At 36.8% G+C, this 16,423-nt stretch overlaps 1 protein-coding gene across 1 annotated transcript in view; it reads left to right on the top strand.

Moving 5' to 3' along the window:
• Nucleotides 1–4,522: 4,522 nt before the first annotated feature.
• The window catches only part of LOC107748468 (single-stranded DNA-binding protein 2-like), a 30,466-nt gene continuing 18,565 nt past the window's right edge, over nt 4,523–16,423 (top strand). Inside the window, exons 1-3 of the mRNA XM_016563255.1 lie at nt 4,523–4,692; nt 12,721–12,793; nt 14,821–14,882. Of these exons, the coding sequence (XP_016418741.1) occupies nt 4,640–4,692; nt 12,721–12,793; nt 14,821–14,882 (188 nt within the window). The 5' untranslated portion in view covers nt 4,523–4,639. The remainder of the gene's footprint in view (nt 4,693–12,720; nt 12,794–14,820; nt 14,883–16,423) is intronic.

Here is a 16,423-nt window from a genome sequence, read left to right as displayed (position 1 = left end):
CCCAAAAGCACAGTGGCCACCAAAAAAAACTGTGTTTTAGAATTTGTCCACTAGATGGCAGCACACTACATGCAATCAGATCAAAAAACCAAGCCAGATCTCAGAGATGGGATTGTGTCAGGGCACAGATCTGAGGAAGGCTACAAAAATTCTGCTGCATCAAGGCCCCAAAAGCACAGTGGCCACCAAAAAAACTGTGTTTTAGAATTTGTCCACTAGATGGCAGCACACTACATATGAACAAACTAGTTGAACTAATCTAATGATACAATTATTTACTATTAAATAATACAATTAAATAATAATAACATTTAGTATAATAAATAAAGGAACACCTTCTCAAAATTTCTTGTAAATTCTGGAAGGCTTTATTCTTATTTATTTATTTGTTTTGAAGAAGAAGAAAACACAGATGTTGTTCTTTGAACGCGTCAAGCCTTTGTGATAAGTCCCAATAAAAATTTGAAAACTTGCCCTGACCTGACATTTGTAGTGTGAATGTATTGGGTTTTTGACCCTGAACCTTTATGACAATAAAAGTATTATTTTATAAAAAATAGATTTTTACAATAGCAACAGTTATCAGGTCTTAATAAAGAGTCATTTACTCTTACAGGAAAAAATAAATGACAATAACATGTTAATGTGTGTGTTCCAGCTCCTCTGACCTGTTAACATTCAGACTTTTTAATTTTGTTTTTATAATCTATAATTTAGTTACTATAAACTGTCTTTCCACCTTACAACTGTGAGCAATAATGCTACATGCAGTTTATATTGTAACATTTATAGAATAAACCTTTTTGCCACAATGTACATACAGAAGTATATATATATATATATATATGTGTGTGTGTGTGTTGTGTGTGTGTGTGTGTGTGTGTGTGTGTAAATGGGTGTCTGTACAACCCCAATTCCAAAAAAGTTGGTACATTTTGTTAAATGCAATAAAATCAAGATTCTCTTTAATTTCATCAACAAAAGTACAAAGAAAAGTTTTCCAAAGTTTTCACTGACCAACTTAAATGTATTTTGTATATAATATAATAGAAACAACTTTTGATTTTAATGGCTGCAACACACTCCAAAAAAGTTATGACAGAGGCAAAAACAAAAGTGAAAAGGTAATAGAAGATCCAAATTAAACTGTTTTGAAAGGTGAATTGGTAATGGGTCAGGGTATCATGTTTAGGTATAAAAGTAGCATCTCAGTCTTTGCAAGCAAAGCTGGATCATGGCTCATCACTTTGTGCCAAATTTCACGAGAGAAATGTCAAACAAATCAAAAATCACATTTCTCAATGCAAAATCACAAAGAATTTAGGTCTTTCACCAATACCATACATAATTTTGTGAAAAGATTCAGGGAATCCAGAGAAATCTCAGTCTGTGTGGGGCAAGGCAAGGAACCTCAGTTGAATGTGCATGACCTTTGAGCCCTCAGATGGCATTGCATAAGAAACTGTCATGCTGTGGTGTTAAATATAGCCACATGGGCTCAGGAGTACTTCGGAAAACCGCTGTCACTTAACACAGTCTGCTGCTGCATCAATAAATGCAACTGAATCTGTTACTCAAGGAGAAAGATATACATCAATTCTATACAGTGATGCCGCAAGGTTCTCTGGTCCAGAGCTCATCTCAGATAGTCAAAAAGACAGTGGAAATGTCAGATGAGTCCACATTTCAACTTGTTTCTGGGAAAATGGACGTTGAGTTCTCAGTCACAAAGACCAAAGAGACCATCCAGACTTTCATCAGCGACAGATGCAAAAGCAAACGTCTGTCATGATATGGGAGAACAGCAGAGCAAACGGCATGGGTGACTGGCATATGTACAAAGGTACCATTGACATGGAGGCATATATTTGAATTGTACAGAGACATATACTGCTAATAATAGATAACCAGCGTAGATGGTAGGTAAATTTACCAGGATAAGTTGTGCATCAGCACTAAGCTTATGAGTAATTTGCAGTATTAAAATTAAATTTATAAATAAATAAATGTTGGATACTTAAAACCTCAAAACAGGTGTGTGTGTGTGTGTGTGTGTGTGTGACTGTGTGGGGCAAGGCAAGGAACCTCAGTTGAATGTGCATGACCTTTGAGCCCTCAGATGGCATTGCATAAGAAACTGTCATGCTGTGGTGTTAAATATAGCCACATGGGCTCAGGAGTACTTCGGAAAACCGCTGTCACTTAACACAGTCTGCTGCTGCATCAATAAATGCAACTGAATCTGTTACTCAAGGAGAAAGATATACATCAATTCTATACAGTGATGCCGCAAGGTTCTCTGGTCCAGAGCTCATCTCAGATAGTCAAAAAGACAGTGGAAATGTCAGATGAGTCCACATTTCAACTTGTTTCTGGGAAAATGGACGTTGAGTTCTCAGTCACAAAGACCAAAGAGACCATCCAGACTTTCATCAGCGACAGATGCAAAAGCAAACGTCTGTCATGATATGGGAGAACAGCAGAGCAAACGGCATGGGTGACTGGCATATGTACAAAGGTACCATTGACATGGAGGCATATATTTGAATTGTACAGAGACATATACTGCCATCAAGATGACATCTTTCATGGGGAGTCCATGATTATTAGATCGAGACAATGCCAGGTCTCATTCTGCATGTGCTACAACAGTGTGGCTTCATAGACGGAGTGAATGTGCTGGGTGTGTGTGTGTGTGTGTGTGTGTGTGTGATTAACATCTTGGTGACTCTGAAACCATATTTTGGAAAAGAAGAAAAAAAAATTCAACATAGTAATCTTGGTCTGTACTGTATATCATGTGGATTGTTTTGGAATTGTTCACTATGGCAGCACGCTACATGTGTACCAGGGGTGTCAAACATAATTCCTGGAGGGCCATAGCCGTGCAGAGCTTAGATTCAACCCTAATTAAACACACGAGAATCAGACAACGACAATCACAGACTGCTGAGCATCTGAAGTCCTGTATGAAGCGAGATTGGACAAAAATTGTGCTTTCAAAACTTTAACAATTAGAATCCCCAATTCCCAAATGATAAAACATTGTAATTAAAAGGAAAGTTGATGTGACACAGTCTTAAACATGCCTCTGTCCCAACTTTTTTTGGAGTGTGTTGCAGCCATCAAAATCAAAATGTGTTTATATTTACAAAATAAATTAAGTTGGCCAGTGAAAACATTGGAAATATTTTTCTTTGTACTTTAGTCAATTATATAAAGATTAAAGAGAATTTATTTGAAAACTACATGGTATGTGTGTTGGAGCAGGGTTGGAACACAACTCTGCAGGGCTCCGGCCCTCCAGGAGTTTGACACCCCTGACTGTGTACCATCTAGTGTACCTTACTTGCATTAATTAATTTTTTATACTAACCAACAACACGCACATAATCTGTTTAAGATGCTTAGACATCCGAGAAGCTATGCAAGGAGTTGAAATCCACAGGAATATAATGATTCTCAGTGTTAAGTCGTTTGTTGCAGTCTATATTCTGGCTGAGTCTTTTCATCTACTTCCACTGGGAAACTGTTTAAAAAGCAATTGTTTTTTTTTTCTTGTTTTTTTCTTAGTACAAATGGACATTTTGTGTAGCCTATGTGCTCTTAAGGTCTCTAAACTATATGGAATTAAAGGGGTCATATGACGTTGCTAAAAAGAACATTATGTTGTCTATTTGGTGTAATGCAATGTGTTTATGCGGTTTAAGGTTAAAAAAACACATTATTTTCCACATACTGTACATTATTGTTTCTCCTCTATGCCAATTTTACGAAGCTACGAGTATACTTTTTGTGCACAAAAGAAAAAAAAAATGACTTTATTCAACAAGAATATCAGCTGGACGTAAACAGCTTATGGTGTTTTGTGTCAGCTGCATCACGCCGGATCTGTTTCCTACATTGTTGTGATTTGATCTGAACGAAAACAGCGTATCTGTGATGAAGCTGACACAGAACAGCATAAGCTGTTTACGTCCAGCTGATATTCTCCAAAATGGCGCTACAGGGTGATGTGGAGGAGACGAATTGTTGAATAAAGTCGTTATTTTTTTTCTTTTGTGCACAAAAAGTATTCTCGTAGCTTCGTAAAATTACGGTTGAACCCCTGATGTCACATGGATTATTTTACAGATCTCCTTGCTACGTTTCTGGACTTGGGAACATTTCAGTTGTATTGCTGTCTATGCAGGGTCAGACGGCTCTCAGATTCCATCAAAAATATTTTAATTTGTGTTCCGAAGATGAACGAAGGTCTCACGGGTTTGAAACGACATGAGGGTGAGTAATTAATGACAGAATTTTCATTTTTGGGAGAACTAACACTTTAAGGTTTCTTAGGGTAAAATGTCATTATTAAAATGATTATGAAATTATGAAATAAATCTTTATCGCACGCCACCCCTCCGAATTCACCGGATCACAGGGGGCGTGGCTGCAGTCAGAGTAAAAGGTGTTGTGTGGGCGTGGCCGTCCAGTTTTCTTTGCTCTGGCATCTAGAGAGCGAGAAGAGAGAGGGCGCCTGTTAATCGCGGTCCATCCACTGGTGAGGAGTTGACAGAGTCGCTATGGTGACTAGATTGTTTCGACAGAGGTTGTGATGGATTGACAGGTGCGGGACAGTCGCGTCTGTGCAAGCATGTACGCCAAAGGCAAGAACAGCGTGCCATCGGATAGTCAAGCCCGAGAAAAGTAAGTTATATTGATCAGGAGGTGGAGGAGGAATTCTCGCGATCACATCTGCAGTTCGGACTGAGGAGACATGTAAGACAGCTGCTGTCGCATGTACTACTGTATGCTTCACTCCTCAAGTTACGTGCTTTCTGCATTATGAGAAATATTATTAGATCACTCAGTGAATCGTGTGGTCATGTAGTATGATTATCAAGAATAATTTAGTTGGCTATCCTCCATCGTTCTTGAGCAGTCAAGGGCAGAATCTTTCTTTAACAGCACGTAATTAACTAACTCAGATAGTTTGCTTCCTTGTCCCTTTGTAACTCAGTGTTTTATGATTTTACATTTGAGTGACATTACCAGCTGTCCATCTTAATGTCTGTTGGCTGTTTTTCCTTGTCTTAGACGTTTTTACTGATCGCTAAAGAAAACAAGCTTGTTGTGTTATGTTGTTCTGAGCCTGAAGGTGTTTTAAGCTTTAATCATAAGGATGTTCAAACCATTTCACAGTAATAGGGCGGTTGACAAAATAGTTTGGACAACTTTATTATCAAAATCAAGATTTTATGCTTAAATGTATATGAATTTCTAAATAATTTTTGTTTTGTTTTTGATGCTTTGACCATTTATTTTATATTTTCAATATCTGTTTAAAGGTTATGCTCTTTTTGCTCACCACTTCAATAGTTTTATGATGTTATAGTTTTTCTTAAGGTGCACTTAGTATTTTTTTTAATTAAATTTTTTTATTATTATTTATTTAATTATTTATTTTTCATTCACATGAGATGAAAACTTTCTATGTAAGTACAGTTTAGAAGTTGAATAATATAACTGGATTTAAAAAAAAGGGAAAAAAAGAAGCAAACCTTGTATTTTGATTAGTGATCTTAAAGGGTTAGTTCACCCAAATATTGAAAATTAGCCCATGAATTACTCACCCTCAAGGCGTATATGACTTCCTTCTTTCAGATGAATCCAATCAGAGTTATATTAAAAATAGTCTTTGATCTTCCAAGCTGTTTAATGGCAGTCAGCAGGTGTTGCAGTTCATCAGACCAAAAGAAGTGAAATAAAGCGCATCCATCCATAATAAAAAGTGCCTCACACGGCTTTGGGGGGTGAACAAAAGCCTCTTGTAGCGAATCAATGCGTTTTTGTAAGAAAAATAACCATATTTAAAACGTAATGATCAATTGAATCTAGCTTGCGCTCACTGTTGTACATGGAAGCAGCTCTGGGCGGATGGCGTAGGACGTCAGCGTTGCGCATGCGCTGCTCAGAAGTGACGCCAAAAACGCATCGATTCGCTACAGGAGGCCTTTCTTCACCCCCCGGAGCCGTGTAAGGCACTTTTTGTATTATGGATGGATACGCTTTATTTCACTTCTTTTGGTCTGATGAACTGCAACACCCACTGACTGCCATTAAACAGCTTGGAAGATCAAATACTATTTTTAATATAACTCTGATTGGATTCATCTGAAAGAAGGAAGTCATATACGCCTAGGATGGCTTGAGGGTGAGTAAATAATGGGCTAATTTTCATTTTTGGGTGAACTATCCCTTTAAGCACCCTCTTAACTTAGAAGTTGCTCTTCTATTGTACAGATCACCAAACATTGATAAGCTCACCCTGTAGTCAATGGTTTGTTGGCTGATCTCAGTTTGAGGAGTCACATTTCTTCATCATTGTCAGGAAGGTGATTAAAACTATCCTGTAAGTAGCAATAAGTAGCTGTAAGTATTCTTAATAATGTCTGTGTGTTTTAGGGTTTTACTACATATGCATACATATGGGTCCTAAATGAACATTTGCCAAATGCCAAAAGTGAGTAAAATTTGGCTTTGATGAGTAAATAAAATGCCAGCTTGCATGGAACTAACTGTAACATAATACATGCTTTAAATCTGACCCTTGCTGATGTAAGTGATCTGAGCTATTCAAATCAAAGACATGCAAACCGTCTACTAAAGAAAACATCTGTCACAACATGTCTTCTAACAGCTTTTAGCTCAGTGGAAAATGTACAATAGGATGTTTATCTAGGATGCCTGAAGTTTCTTTTCTTCTCCACAGCTCCATGTGGGAACACATATGTGGAATATTCCTCACTTTGAGCTACCAAAACAAAATTATGAAACAAAATCAGCATGGAGTTTTTTTTTTTTCTATAGAAATCAAATAAATAATTCAGCTGTCATAAAGATAAAAAAAATGCATTTATGCATTTGGCGGACGCTTTTATTCAAAGTGACATTCCGTTCAAGCATTTTGTTAGTTCATGCATTCACTTTTGTGTCACTAAATGCTTTTATGTTCTTATAAAATTCCCGAATGGTGATTTTCAAAAATATGTTCTCTTTGTATTTTCTAATGTAATATAATTTCTCTGTTCTGCAGTTGTATTCAGTATGTAAGTGAATGACTGGTGTTGTCGTTCTTGCCGCTGGAACAGTTTTCCCGCAGAGTGGTTGGCCTCTGATATTTCTCTCCATCATTGATATGCAAGCTGCATCACACCGGCCCTACTGCAAGGTTAAGCAAGCGTGACGGCATGGCTTAGAAACCGGCTAGGAGTCTTGCTCTCTCTCTTTTTAGCCTGTGTGTTATACAGCTTTCCTTTTTTCATCTATCACACACACACACACACACACACACAGTCTGCATGGTCCTTTAGTTTTCCCATGTCACCTGTTTGAAATCCAACAAAGTTAAGTGGTTTCTGCATTATTGTCAGTTTGGTCTGTTTCTCTTGTATTTGTAAACTGGACTTCTGGTAAGCTTGAATGTTGTGAGTGCTTTTCCAGAGCTGCACATTTTCTCCCCGCTTTCATCTACAAGATAAGCTGGCATTTCCTGTTGTCGTGGAGAAAGGCATTGTTTCTCGAGGTGTTGTGTAGCATGCTTTGGACTAAACCTCAAACTCCTGGTTTTCATTCGTGTGTTCATATTTTTTTTTACCATCTACATGCCTGCTCAAGCCAAACACCATTTCTTGATATCTTTAACAACATTAAACACATGCACTTGTAAGCTATGTTGTATTTTTGCCTTGTTTCTAGTTTCTATAAAATTATTTCCATGTTCAGTTTTACTGACAGTTTATGATAAATAAGAAAGCAAGCCACATCCATATTAACATAGTAGAGCAGAAGAACTTGGGGCCCAGTAAGCTGAGGAATGTAGCATTGTCCTGTCCACACAGGATATGAGTTTCATTCCTTAGACTTACTGTACCTAGATGGCCTTTTGCCCTCTAAAATTGTTTTTTCATAGCTCCATTTCACCAGCTTTAATCCAAAGGCTAAGCAGAAACCCTGTTTTTTTTTTTAACATGTCCTTCCGACCAGACAGATTTTTTTTTCAACTGACAACATTTTTGCACACAGTTTTAACCAATAATAAGAAATTCAGCCATGAACATGATTTGCATGATTAGAAATAAATTTACTTTATACTATTTATTTATTTAATATTTACACACAACCATTAAAAAGTTTGGGGTTAGTAAAAAAAAAAAACAAGAGATAGAAATGACTTATTTTACTTTTTTCAGCATGGATGCATTAAATTAATACATGCTTTAAATCTGACCCTTGCTGATGTAAGTGATCTGAGCTATTCAAATCAAAGACATGCAAACCGTCTACTAAAGAAAACATCTGTCACAACATGTCTTCTAACAGCTTTTAGCTCAGTGGAAAATGTACAATAGGATGTTTATCTAGGATGCCTGAAGTTTCTTTTCTTCTCCACAGCTCCATGTGGGAACACATATGTGGAATATTCCTCACTTTGAGCTACCAAAACAAAATTATGAAACAAAATCAGCATGGAGTTTTTTTTTTTTCTATAGAAATCAAATAAATAATTCAGCTGTCATAAAGATAAAAAAAATGCATTTATGCATTTGGCGGACGCTTTTATTCAAAGTGACATTCCGTTCAAGCATTTTGTTAGTTCATGCATTCACTTTTGTGTCACTAAATGCTTTTATGTTCTTATAAAATTCCCGAATGGTGATTTTCAAAAATATGTTCTCTTTGTATTTTCTAATGTAATATAATTTCTCTGTTCTGCAGTTGTATTCAGTATGTAAGTGAATGACTGGTGTTGTCGTTCTTGCCGCTGGAACAGTTTTCCCGCAGAGTGGTTGGCCTCTGATATTTCTCTCCATCATTGATATGCAAGCTGCATCACACCGGCCCTACTGCAAGGTTAAGCAAGCGTGACGGCATGGCTTAGAAACCGGCTAGGAGTCTTGCTCTCTCTCTTTTTAGCCTGTGTGTTATACAGCTTTCCTTTTTTCATCTATCACACACACACACACACACACACACAGTCTGCATGGTCCTTTAGTTTTCCCATGTCACCTGTTTGAAATCCAACAAAGTTAAGTGGTTTCTGCATTATTGTCAGTTTGGTCTGTTTCTCTTGTATTTGTAAACTGGACTTCTGGTAAGCTTGAATGTTGTGAGTGCTTTTCCAGAGCTGCACATTTTCTCCCCGCTTTCATCTACAAGATAAGCTGGCATTTCCTGTTGTCGTGGAGAAAGGCATTGTTTCTCGAGGTGTTGTGTAGCATGCTTTGGACTAAACCTCAAACTCCTGGTTTTCATTCGTGTGTTCATATTTTTTTTTACCATCTACATGCCTGCTCAAGCCAAACACCATTTCTTGATATCTTTAACAACATTAAACACATGCACTTGTAAGCTATGTTGTATTTTTGCCTTGTTTCTAGTTTCTATAAAATTATTTCCATGTTCAGTTTTACTGACAGTTTATGATAAATAAGAAAGCAAGCCACATCCATATTAACATAGTAGAGCAGAAGAACTTGGGGCCCAGTAAGCTGAGGAATGTAGCATTGTCCTGTCCACACAGGATATGAGTTTCATTCCTTAGACTTACTGTACCTAGATGGCCTTTTGCCCTCTAAAATTGTTTTTTCATAGCTCCATTTCACCAGCTTTAATCCAAAGGCTAAGCAGAAACCCTGTTTTTTTTTTTAACATGTCCTTCCGACCAGACAGATTTTTTTTTCAACTGACAACATTTTTGCACACAGTTTTAACCAATAATAAGAAATTCAGCCATGAACATGATTTGCATGATTAGAAATAAATTTACTTTATACTATTTATTTATTTAATATTTACACACAACCATTAAAAAGTTTGGGGTTAGTAAAAAAAAAAAACAAGAGATAGAAATGACTTATTTTACTTTTTTCAGCATGGATGCATTAAATTAATCAAAAGTGACAGAGAAGACCTTTGCATTGTTACAAATAACAACTATTTCAAATAAATGCGGTTGATCTTTCTATTTATCAAAAATCTGAAAATGTATTTGTATTTTTCACAAAATTATTAAGCAGCACAACTGTTTTCAATATTAATAATAACAAGAAATATTTTTTGAGCACCAAATTAGCAAATTAGAATGATTTCTGAAGGATCTTGAGACATGGAAGACTGGAGTAATGGCTGCTGAAAATTCAGCTTTGCCATCACAGGACTAAATTACATTTTAAAATAAATTAAAATAAAAAATTTTTTTTTAAATAGTTTTAAAAATATTACTGCTTGCACTGTATTTTTTTAATCAAATAAATGCATCCTTGGTGAGCATAAGAAACTTCTTTCAAAAATATTGAAATATCTTACTGTCCCCAGAATTTTGAGTATGGTAATGTTTATGTATAATGTATTATACCTTAAATCTCATAATATGCATCCTTGCATTCCTCTATAGTCTACTGGCCACACATAAAAGGTCATACATGTACAGGCATACATTTTCAAAGCATTAGTCAAAGATGTACAGATGTTAGGCTCATGGACATTGTTTTGTTGAATAAAATCAGCTTGTAATCTGTCAGCTATTTTACAAATTATGGCTGCAAACATTTTTTTTTTCTGTTGTCCTCATGTCACTCACTCTCCCTCCTCCTTTTCAGCTCTCATCATTAATCATTTATGAGTTCCTGCTTTCCTGTCTCTCCTCTTCTACCCATCTATATTTGTCTTTCTGTGTTCATCCTCTGTTCTCTTTCACTGCACCTAATGTGTCAAAAACATACCCATAGACATATTTGTTCCAAATATGCAAACACACACACACAGACAGGATCACCCTCAAACTCCATTACTCCCCGCTCTCTAATGTCTCTTGGGAAATGAGTCTGTCTGCATGTAGCGAGTGTATGGCAACCAATGAGAATGTTGTCAGTTCATCTGCAGAGCAGGGAAGAGCGCTGTGTTGATGGGATGAGGGCGCAGCATGAGGTTAACGACACGCTCTGAGACTATGTGCCCATCTCACCTCTCTTCTGTCATTATTATCTCTTTATACCATTTCTCACATTGATTGTATATCTAGTATCTTGAGTTGTAGTGAGCAATTATGATATCATTTTATTATTTGATTTACCTGGTCATTTTATTGCACAAAATAAGTGCATATGTAGTTGTGAAAGTTATTTATTCAGGTTTATGTGTGTGTGTGTGTGTGTGTGTGTTAATGTTTTGATCAATGGTCCATAATTAGCTTCTGAAAACTGTCTTAAACAGTGTTTATTTGTATTTTTATTTCACATATATTGAATGACGTATATATATATATATTTTTTTTTTTGTTGTTGTTACTTTATTACTGTTTCAAATTTCAAATTGTTTGTTGGTTGTTACATTTCCTATTGTTATATTTCTTTAATTAATCATGTTAACTAAAGCAGGCATCATCACTGCCCATACTGAAATTAAACTTCATCATGCAACTTAACCACACTATATTATATGAATAATAGCTCAAATTGTGTGGCTTGTTGAGGAGTGCTGTCAATTTTCATAGCGATATATACCTGGCTAAGTGATTTTCATCTGGCAGGTGATAAAATGAGTGAAAAAATTCTATATAGACTTTGGAGGAGGAAGCCTTTTTGGCAATGAGCAGTAAGCAATCATGAAGAACACCCTAAAGACCAATAACAGTACCCTGGCAGTCATCAACAACACTGTATAGCAGGAAAATATAAAAATTGAGTTCATCCTAAAACTGGTGAAGTATCCCTGTGACTCTTGAAACCTGGTTTCTTTTCCCTTTTAGTCGGAAGATTTTGGATTTTGCTCATTTGTGGAAAAAGAGAGCACAGCTGAAAAGTTCCTGGTCTCTCCATCTATTTTCTATTCTTAGTCATTAGAATATGAAAGTTTGCTGAAAATCTCAGGAGGATTGATTCTCAGGAGCTCAGGGCCCCCGTCATTCCTCCAACCTCCAGATCTCCTCCCTCAATCTCTCTTGTGTTTGATCTTGGTTTGCCAATGTTCCTACACTCCTCTGTCATTATTCCACTTCAGCCCTTTCTTCTCTTGTACAAACACGGTCTTCTACACTGTGGTTAATGTTCTTCATATATTTGACTTATTTTTGTTTTGTTTGAGTGTATATGCATTCTCTGAATATTTGGAGGTTGTTCAGTGCATTGAGTGTTGTTTCTACAGAAATAAGCAGGAGAGTGAATATTTTGTCTGCATGTGATAAAATTTAATATTTTGTCTCTCTGAAATCATAAAATTGAATAGGATGCCGCTGAACAGTGCTGACTCAGGTTCACTCACACATTTATAGAGGATACTCAAAAGATTAAAAAAATCATGTGCTTTACTATATGGACTTTTTACCAGTATATAAAAAAAAAATCAAACATCATGGCAAAGATATGAAACTATTGAAAATATCAATTTCAGACTGTAAAGTGAAAGTGAAATGGTGAACTGAAGAGTAATGGAGAACTGAGCTCTTAGTGAACCCAATGTTTGCCTAAAGTTTGTCTTGATGATGATCTCCAAACTGGTATCTTAACCATATGTGAGGATACACAGATAGACCATAAAGACATAGTTTCAATTAAAGGGATAGTGCATTAAAAAATGAAAACATTACCCCTTGTGTCACAGATGTTCACCTTTATAATAGCATTATATATACATATATAATGCTATTATAAAGGTGGTTTCCGTATCTCTTTGCAGGTTAGCTCTGTATGTGTACGAATATCTGCTACATGTGGGAGCTCAGAAATCAGCACAGACCTTCCTGTCAGAGGTAGGTGAACTACCTTTTTGCATTTTCACTAAGACCTCTATGACTGTCACTAAAATGCTTCTAAACACTAATCTAAGATGCTGTAGTTTTAGGATATAATATTTACATAAAACCCTCACTGTTGTCTGATCAAGGCTTAATTTAATTACACTGGAAACAAAACCATGCTGGCACAAGAAACTGGGCAAACTGTTTGCTTAATGGCACTGTCTCATGGAGATGGTCTGTAAGTTTATTTACACGGATTTTCATAGAACAAAGTGTTTACTTGCTCTGCTCTGTAAATGATTGTGGTTTATCTTCAACAAGAAGTTTTACTCCCAGTACACAGAGTGGACAATGAGACCTGTTTGCACTGCAGCCACAATTCATCAGACAGCAAGCAATATGTTTTAACTTCCTTCTGAAGGGTCTGTATCAGAGACACTCAATGTTAATGGCTTGTCATCCTCTCAAGCTGTGTTTGGGGAAGAGATGTTTATATCTTTGTCCACAACAGCTCACTTGCTGATGACATGATCACTGACAAGATACAACTGAGTACATGCAGATGCAGATGAGTGCTGTAGCTCTTGAGTCAAGTAAATATTTGCGAATGACAGAGGAATAAGATCAGATAAATACTGGAACAGAGCAAAGAGAGAGGAGGAATGACAGAGAAAGAGGCTGGCACAATCACAGAGGTAAAAACACAAAGGCTGACCCACCACTCAGAAGTGAACATCAACAAGCCAGACACTGCTGTCGTGACTCAGACCAGTCTCTGTGACTAAGCCAGCTGCCCCGTCCATTGTGGCCGGTTTCCTTTGCGACTCCTGTCTTTTGCCACCCTGCTCATGTAACCAGTTCACACTGGACTTGATCCCAAAAATAGCCGTCGCTTTCACAGCAATGTTTTTAGATAATGTTGGGCACACCCGTGTTGTTTATGGTGGCTGTCGTCAGCGCTTTAATGTCGGTAAACCCATCTCACATGGCCAGTGACTGAAACTGATGATCTCATCAAGATTGATGGTGTTTTCTGTTCCTGTTTAGTCTATTGATAAAGAGTTAAGGATGAGAATGGAGAGGGGTGTTCAATTATTGACCGTGACTGCAATCTAGACCTCTTGCTGGATAACTCTGATGAATCCTTGAGGAAATTGTGGCTGGAAATTTTTGGAGGAAGGTTTAATGATAACTAACCTTCGCTAAACACAGCCTTTTATTGACCACAGCCTGTTCCTATCTTAGAAACTGTTGCCATCCGCCATATTATCAGAGAAGCATTTGCTATACTGTATTTCCAAATCTGTGGATTTCCTGTTTTTTGACAGTATTGAAGACTGTTTTCCAGAAATTATCCAACAATATAATAATGGGTTTTCCAAAAAATCCTCTATTGTGTGGTGTCATTATGATTATTTAACTGCTCCTGATCGAGACAGAGTGTCCCCAAACTGAAATCATATTTGATATTTACGAATCTTGATCGGGCTGCCTCTGACGTGATACCCGCAATAGCCAATGAGAGCGAGCAAGCGTCACCTACCAGATGTTGCATGCTTCTACATAATTGTCTTCATGTCTGCGGTCTCCCATGGTATTAAAATTGGTTAAGATTTGAAAATTGTCTAGTGTGTCCCAGGCCTTAAACAGAAAACAAGACACGGCAACTGATTGAAAACAAACCTAAACATGAACAAACAAACTGAAAACATGACACCATAGTGTCTTGTCTTAAAATCTTCAATTCTTTTCGATGGCGTATTCTGCCATGGAGGGCAGAGCTTAGTGAAGTGTCAGTTGGTTAATATAATTTTTATTAATGAGGTCATAGACTGAGTCACACTGAGACTGTTTCAAACAGATGCCAAGTTTTATACAGTTTTATGTCTCAGATTTATTCTGGGCACCATGTTTGACTGAAAGTTCAGCTCTCCATGGCAGAATTTGCCCTTAATGATGTTTAAATCACAAAGGGAGCACAGGTCGACTTGTCACTGAATCTTTATAACTCTTCCTTTGTGCTCTGTTTAACTTGGCAGATCCGATGGGAGAAGAACATAACATTAGGAGAGCCGCCAGGGTTCTTACACTCATGGTGGTGGTAAGAAACTGTGCTTGAAAATGCAAAAGTTTCTTTAGCACTATTTGGATGGGATTAGTGTGCTAAAAATGTTCGAGTTATAATTAATAAGATAGGAATGATGGATTCATGGGATCTCGAGTTAAAGTGTCACGAATTTTCCTTCAAATTTTCCTTGATCTTTTGAGATGTAAGAGTTAATTGCACTATAAAAAACATTCTGTAAGTTTCAGAGCTCAAAACTTCCTTGTTAGTCCAAAAACAGCTTTTATTGAAACCACGCTCAGAAAATGACTTAAGTTTTTGTCACATCATAACGCCTCTGCAGCATCAGAACAATGCATACTAGAAGGAAAGAAGAGCACACGGTAAAAGGACTAAAAATAATAATACCTTCCAAAGGATCCTGCAAATGAGCTGCTTCTTTCTGGAAAGAGGATGAATCCTTTACTGCTCCTGCCTTAGTTACTACGGCAACAACAAACAAAACATTTGTTTGTTTTTGGTTATCATCATCTCTTTTGTTATTGTGTCAAAAACAGTTCACGGTCTGGGAATATAAAAAGCTGAATGTGTATCAGTATAATATATCTGTGAAATGGTGCCTCTTGGACGTGGCGACAACACACTGCTGCTAATGCAACTCAACACAGTTACAGTCCTCAGTTTTATTCTGGGAACATACACGTTTAAATAATAATTAAAATAAAAAATTAAATAATAATAATTTGCTTATGCTGTGGGGGGTGAGGGGTATTATTTAAAAGTGTATGTTCCCAGAATAAAACTGAGGACTGTAATTGAGTCATTTGAGGGAGTTCAGAAACAGAGCTGATATAGAGAAAAACTTTATTTAGAATGGACTTTGTGCTTTGTACCGTTGCAGATCTTTTTCATGCACAAACAGCAACAAAAGTAAACTGAAATTAAAGGTGCAATAGGTGATTATTAATCATTAAGTTAAGTGGTCTAAATGTATTTATATGTATTTCTGTGGAAGGCGTAGGACCAAGAAATGTTCAGTCCCATAGATATGTATACGTAGATACCTCATTACCGCCATATTGGAGGGGTCAACTTGACATCATTCACCATAATAATTAATGAATATTCGAAGATGCCACAATCCTTACATATCTATGGTTCCGGCGGTTTTTACAACCATCGACTCTACAGGATTGTGGCATCTTCGAATATTCATTGCTTATTATGGTGAATGACCTCAAGTTGACCGTTGCGAGATGCCAACATTGAGGCATCTACCTATACATATCTGTGGGTTTTCCTACCTGCCTGTTAACATATGTATTTGCATACCTCTGTGCACCCTGTTCGCGCAGACAGGGTATTGTAGTACTGTTACTAACTGTACTATAAAGTTTTCACACCGGTGAATTCAATTCAATTCAATTCAAGTTTATTTGTACAGCGCTTTTCACGATACAAATCATTGCAAAGCAACTTTACAGCAAATTAAGTTTCTACAATATTTAGTGGTAGCTTATCAGTGGTGACTGTCAGTTAATGTACATATGGCAGAAATGTACGGAAAAATCAATTTA

This window comes from Sinocyclocheilus rhinocerous, unplaced genomic scaffold (assembly GCF_001515625.1).
Source record: "Sinocyclocheilus rhinocerous isolate Xijiao unplaced genomic scaffold, SAMN03320098_v1.1 scaffold732, whole genome shotgun sequence".
In the NCBI taxonomy this organism is placed as follows: domain Eukaryota; kingdom Metazoa; phylum Chordata; class Actinopteri; order Cypriniformes; family Cyprinidae; genus Sinocyclocheilus; species Sinocyclocheilus rhinocerous.
Note: the sequence above shows the minus strand (reverse complement) of the source record. Positions and strands in the feature narration are given on the sequence as shown.